The 6270-nt window shown below is 62.3% G+C and overlaps 2 protein-coding genes across 2 annotated transcripts in view; one reads left to right on the top strand and one right to left on the bottom strand.

Moving 5' to 3' along the window:
• PEX14 (peroxisomal biogenesis factor 14) overlaps positions 1-5002 on the top strand; it is a 136300-nt gene extending 131298 nt beyond the window's left edge. The window contains exons 8-9 of the mRNA XM_024749816.1: positions 1960-2051; positions 3812-5002. Of these exons, the coding sequence (XP_024605584.1) occupies positions 1960-2051; positions 3812-4259 (540 nt within the window). The 3' untranslated portion in view covers positions 4260-5002. The remainder of the gene's footprint in view (positions 1-1959; positions 2052-3811) is intronic.
• Positions 5003-5517: 515 nt separating this feature from the next.
• LOC112402836 (zinc finger protein castor homolog 1-like) overlaps positions 5518-6270 on the bottom strand; it is an 11573-nt gene continuing 10820 nt past the window's right edge. Inside the window, exons 5-6 of the mRNA XM_024750012.1 lie at positions 5976-6083; positions 5518-5677 (exon numbers count right to left, since the gene is read on the bottom strand). Coding sequence (XP_024605780.1) covers positions 5518-5677; positions 5976-6083 — 268 coding nt within the window. The remainder of the gene's footprint in view (positions 5678-5975; positions 6084-6270) is intronic.

The following is a 6270-nucleotide window of genomic DNA, read 5'->3' as shown; positions in this document are numbered from 1 at the left end:
GTTTTTCTGATGCCCCCCCCCCGCCTGCCCCCAGCCCCTTTCATTCTCTGCTGTGCTGAAGCCGTGCTCACTGGTGTCTAAACCCATCTGTGTGGAGGCTTCGGTTACCCCGTAAACCAAAGACTCAGAGCTGTGTTTTCTCAGCTGTGATGTACGTTTCTATATCTGGCTTCCAAAGCCCTACTGCAGCACGGTAAAAACTAGAGAGAAGAGCGTTCCGTAACTGAAGCCACATAGAGCTGGGGGCTGCGAGCTCTCTGCAGCTGCTTTCTAGAGACGGCCAAAAAGCCCCAGATGTCAGATCTCACTTCTAAATCCTGGCATCTGGCACCATACGCGTTTGGAAATTTGAGTCCTTTGTAGGCCGGTGAGTGGAAATTGCTCCCTTGTTAATGGGCTGCTATAGCTTTCAAGGTCTCAGAGAGGCCAGAGCAGTGGCTCCTGGGTCTGCGCTGTCTGGTGGTCTGGAGTGGGGACCCCAAGGGGATGTGTGTGAGGGCGGCCGAGCGCCTGTGTGCGCTCGTTCCGAGGCTGCCCGGGGTTTCTTTCCTGAGGCCTGCAGCCCCCGCGGGGGGCGCTTCCCGCTGTGGAGCCGGGCTGGGGCTGCCGGCCGAGGCAGGACCCACGGCACCCCTCACCCCACCTTAGAGCCCCGCAGGCTGGTGGGAATGTGCGGGGCCCCTCCGCGCTGCTAGCCTGGGGCTCCCCACACTCTCCTGAACTCAGGGCCCGGGTGTTCTGTGGCAGGCAGCGGGGGCCTTGTACCCGTAGGCAGACGCCCACGCACCCGAGGCCATCACACCTGGGACTGGCCCGTAAACACTTCGCAGGCAGCTTGGCCAAGGCAGCTGCCATTTGGGGGACCTCCTCTCCATCTATCCCAGCAAGATTGCCAAAGAAAGGTGTGGTCGTTTGAAGTTTACATAGAAAACAGTGTCAATGGGGAAGGTGTGCGGGGAAGGGTGACATTTGTCTGAGGTTCCTGTGGCTGCTTCCCCTGCGGGCCCTGCTCCGGGACATCTTCGTTCTCCCTGCTGAACCTTCAGGGTCGTCCTGAAGAGCAGCTGCAGATGGGCGGCCTGGCCCTCGACTCCTGGCTGTGCAGACAGCGGGGCCCAGTGCGTGGCCTGACGTTACGGCTGCGTGGGGAAGGGTATCCTGGGCGAAGCCTGCCTTCTGGGCATGATTGAGAGTAGAGCTGGGGGATGGGCCAGGCGGGTGCTCAGGTGTCTCCCTTGACCCTTCAAGGTGGCTCCAGGTACCAGGCTCCTGGTACCTGTGGTTGAGGTGGCTGCCTGTCCCAGCCCCAGAGTTTCCGTGTGTGTGTGTGTGTGTGTGTGTGTGTGTGTGTGTGTGTGTGTGTGAGATCTCTCTGCAGGGAGAGGGACTTAGGTGGAGGGAGTAGTTGTTGTAGAGATGGAATTTATTTATCTTAATAGTTTTGTTTTAATGGAATGTTTCAAATACACCTGGAAATGGGGGTGCTGCACAGCAAGCCCACATGTTCTGGCTACACAGCTGCAGCTGCTGCCTCGGCCCGTCCTGCCATACCCCTACCCGCAGGTGATTTTGAAGCACATCCCAGACAGCATATCATTTCATACTTCAGACACTTCAGTGTGTATCTATAAAAGATAAGGGCTCTTTTGTTGTTGATGTTTTATTTTACATAACCAGGCTGCCACTGTCACACCTGAATGCATGTCATGATTCCCTAATATAGTCAGCTATCCAGATAGACTTGTGGGAATGTTTGTTCTAAGGGAGTCGTCACTTAAACAGAGATCCAGGCAGGCAGACCCCTGAATGGGCTGCAGCAGAACCGTACCGAGGGAGGTTCCTGGCTGGCATGCAGGACATGGAATCCCCCCGGGGTCCTCCTTGCCACCGCAGCAGTCTGAGCTTCAAGGGGTGGGAGGAGGTGCCGCTCTGATCTTCTGTCTCCTGTGTGACTTTCAGGCCACCACTTCCACCAACTGGATCCTGGAGTCCCAGAACATCAATGAACTCAAGTCGGAAATTAACTCCTTGAAAGGGCTTCTTTTAAATCGGTAGGAGCTGAAAAGGCACGGGCTTCTGTTCTGCTCTCTGACTTCGACTTGGGGGAGGGAGCTCTTGGGGCCCATCCAGCCGCCAGCCACTGGGGGCAAGGGAGGGGCACGTCTCCCTGGGGGCCCCCTGTGCGTCCCACCCCAGATTGAGCTGCATGATTCAGGCATTGAGTTTGGGAATCTCTTGCGCTGCCACCTTCCCTCCCCAGTTGGCCCCTCCCTCTCCACTCTAGGGGTGACAGCCTGTAGTGCCCACGAGTTTTGAGATACAGTCACTTGGTCCTGTCAAGACCCAGTCAAGGGCAGCTGGAGCCAGAAGCAGGGCCTTGAGCAGAGGAGAGAATCCCTACCCTCCAGATAGGGCCACCTCCTCCCCGTCCTCAGCCCCGGCTGGACCTCCCAGTGACAGCTTGGTCCCAGAGAAGGTCCCCCCCAGAGGGCCAGGCCAGGGGTCTCTGTTCCTGCTCAGTTTGAAGAGCCTATGATTCAAGGCAGAGGCAGACGCAGTGCCCGCCTCCCCACGCCCCGGCTCTTGTGGTCTCACTCTGCTGTCCCTCCGCAGGGACAGCAACCAACACAGCCCTGACAGGAGGGTGACCAGCTTGTCTGGGCTTGCCCGGGCCCGTCTTTTTTTAAAACTGAAAGTCCTGTGTCCTGGGCCGCCCCTCCTGCACGGCGCCCTGGGGGTTAGTGGGGGCTGAGCGAGGCGGGGGCCTTCACTCCAGGTCAGCGATGGGGGCTGGCAGGGTCTCGTGGTCCCAACCAGAGGACCCAGTTCTCCAAGCCACCCACTTCCAGGCTGTCTGTGGGGAAAAGAGCGTGGCCTTAAGAGAGGCATGGCTGAGCTCGGGGCACCAGAGGGCTGTCTGCTGGGGACACGGTGAACGCCGAGGCCCCGACTGTGTGCTCCGCGTAGCAGGGTCTGAGGTGGAAGGGCTGTCCTGCGCCAGAGCTGGTGGTCTGGTGGGCAGCCCAGGAGGCGGCAGGCCTTTGTCCTCCCAGCTCAGGCAGGGGTGATCCCGCCTGTCCTCGAGCTTGATTTCCAAGCCCTTGCCAAGCGGACCTGACTTCCCAGGTCTGGGCTGGGCTGGCTGCTGGCCCAGGACCCAGGGCAGGGATGCAGGAGTGGGAGGGAGAACTGGCTCTTCTGTCAAGTGTTGAGCTCGGAGGTTTTCTAGAAAAGTGCTGGGTCACCAGCATTACCCTTCTGGTTCTGATGTCTCTGACCCCGAGACCAGTGGCCAGGCTCTCCCCAACCCCCTGCCTTTGCCCAGGCCACAGGCAAGTGAGAGTGGAGGCCCAGGGGCCTTGGCTTCCCAGGCTTCTGGCTCCCCACTGTTGCTCGCTGCCCCTCCCAGGGCTGGAGGCTGGGACAGTGCTGTAAGGGCAGGAGGGAACGGGCGCCAGGGGGTGGCAGAACCCCCAGAGCCAAGTGTCCAGCAGCTGCCAGGGAGGGTGGGCCTGGCCCCAGGCAGAGGGGACCCCAGGAGGCACCCTGAGTGGACCGGGGGCTCTGCAGGCAGCCCTGGTGCCTCAGGCTTCCGTCTCAGCCGCTCCCACCTCAACGGGCCAAGAGGCCTTATTTCCGGAGGAGGGGGAGGGGGGGAGGTGGGAGTGGGTGGCGGAGCTCCAGCTTGTCCCCTGGCCCTGTCCCCTGCTCAGTGGCCCTGGGGTGGCTGCTCAGCCTCCGTGAGCGCTCTGGGTCGGGAGGGTGCGGCTCTTCTGAGGGTGACCCTGCCGTCTTCCCCTTCCTCGGCCAGGAGGCAGTTCCCCCCTTCCCCGTCAGCCCCGAAGATCCCCTCCTGGCAGATCCCGGTCAAGTCCCCGTCACCCTCCAGCCCTGCGGCCGTGAACCACCACAGCAGCAGTGACATCTCGCCCGTCAGCAACGAGTCCACGTCGTCCTCGCCCGTGAAGGAGGGCCACAGCCCTGAGGGCTCCACGGCCACGTACCACCTGCTGGGCCCCCAGGAGGAGGGCGAGGGGGTGGTGGACGTCAAGGGCCAGGTGAGGATGGAGGTGCAGGGCGAGGAGGAGAAGAGGGGGGACGAGGACGACGAGGAGGACGAGGACGTGAGCCGCGTGGACGAGGAGGACCGCCTGGGGGTGCAGAGGGAGGACCGCCGAGGTGGGGACGGGCAGATCAACGAGCAGGTGGAAAAGCTGCGGCGGCCTGAGGGCGCCAGCAACGAAAGCGAACGGGACTAGGTGGCCGGGGTCCTGGTCCAGGTGCAGGACGTGGCCTTGAGCCGGGCGGGGGCAGGGCTGCCGCAGCCTCGCCGGCCTGGGCGGCGTGAGGGCCGAAGTGTGTCCACCCCGCCCACCGCAGACAGACAGGCCTCTGACCTTGTTCTCATGTCGGGCCGAGGGCTCCGAACTCTCTGGGCGCAAGCCCCCCCAGCCCCCTCCCAGGCAGACATCCTGTCCAGGGGTGTCTGCTGGGTGTCTTAGCCAACCTAACGCCGTGCATGACAAGAGGTAGTTTTATTACCTGACTCCTGACCCTCTGGAGGAGGAGCCGCGGGGCCTGGCGTCTGCCGTCCCTTCCCTCCGCCCCGGCTCCCTCACTGCTTCTCACCAGTGACCAAGGGGGCCGCGCTCGTGATCCCCAAAGCAGTGGCCCTGCGCTCCCCTCTGGGCGGGGCCTCCCAGGCCCCCCAGCCAGTCCCTGCCCAGACGATGCCAACCTTGTGTGCCCGTCGCAGCCTGGTCGTCTGCCACCCACGACATCACGCTGCTCCCGACCGTTCGCTTGCCGCATCGTGGCTCAGCTACTGCCGTGGTGAGATGTGGTCCCACCTCCACTAGGAGCCAGGCACAGGGTCTTCCTGTCTGTCCCCTGCCCCGCCCTGCCCCCCAAACACGTGTTCTTTTGTGTGATCAGGTATAGGTTTCAGAATATAAGATACGACTGTATATAATTGTAATAAATATGAGTTGCCACTATTTAATTCCTGCCTGTGGCTTCCTGTCTGCTCATGGCACCCCGTGCCCAGGGGTGGATCTCGGCCAAGGCCGCGCCAGGTGGGCCCAGGGAGGGGCCGCGGGGGCGGCGCCCGGCAGCCCTGCGGTGGGCCTGATGGGGGCAGCCCCTGCTTCCCTCGGCCAGTCTCTCCCCTAAGGCAGGTGTCGCAGCCGCTCACCCACAGCTGGAAGGTCTCATCCTCGGTCCCGAGTGGCTGCCGGAGGGCGACGTTCTGATCCAGGAGGAAGGGACCTCACGCTACTGTATATAGACCTGGTGTGGAGTGTGATGAGCTCACCTTCCTTAAATGGATGCATGTGCTCTCAGGAGAGTGTGTCTCGTTCCCTTGTCCTCCCCCGTCTCGTCTCCCTCTCACCCTCCCTGTCTCCCTTTACCCTTCACACAGCATTTAGCTAAACCCAGAAAAACAGCATGGGACGCTCCTTCCCGGGAGCCCTCGGCTCCCTCGAGCCCCCAGTGCTGTGGCCCAGTGTGCGGGGGTCAGAGGGCCTGGTCCTGTCCGGTGCCTTGTGTAGACACGGGCTTTGGAGACAAAGTGCAGGCACCCCGGCCGCCGCGGAGGTGGAGCTGCAGCGGGTATGTACCCTCCGGGGAGGCCTCGGCCTCCTGACCGCAGCGCTGGCCTCCCACCCGCCTGGCCCTGGGGAGGGAGGAAGCTGCTGGCCGAGGGTGAGAGACTTGGCATGGGGCTGTTTTGTTTCAGAAAACATTTCCCCTCCTGCCCAGTCCCCTTTTTTGGGCTCCCATCGTAAACTCCTTCCTGGCTTTCAGGCAGGGGGCCCTCGCCCTGACACTCTGAGTATCCGGCCCTCCAGCCTGGTTTCCCAGGTTTTGTCTTTGATGCTCATAACCTCACATGATGTCCCGGCTCATGCTCCCTAGGGACAAGCAGAGACACCCCCCCCCACACACACACACACACCCTGCTGTTGAGTCACCTCTGCCTCTTGCCATCCCCGAAGAAGCCAGGTTTCTCCATCCCCAGGGGCTCCCAGCCTGGTCTGGACGAGGGGCCCAGTGCCCGGGAGCCAGGCAGGCAGACGGACCTGGGATGACAGGCAGAGAGAGGGCTGGTGGCTCGGTTGGAAGCACCCCTGGGCCTCGGGGGCCGGAGACGGGGTTTCCCCGCTCTGCCCTCCTCGGGGAATGGAAGCCTGGGTCCCGCGTGGGCCGTCTCAGGGTGTCCCCCTCTACTTGGTGACTGTTTCTTGCGGCCTCTAACTTTGCAGAGGT

This window comes from Neophocaena asiaeorientalis, unplaced genomic scaffold (genome assembly GCF_003031525.2).
Source record: "Neophocaena asiaeorientalis asiaeorientalis breed wild unplaced genomic scaffold, Neophocaena_asiaeorientalis_V1.1 scaffold275, whole genome shotgun sequence".
NCBI lineage: Eukaryota > Metazoa > Chordata > Mammalia > Artiodactyla > Phocoenidae > Neophocaena > Neophocaena asiaeorientalis.
Note: the sequence above shows the minus strand (reverse complement) of the source record. Positions and strands in the feature narration are given on the sequence as shown.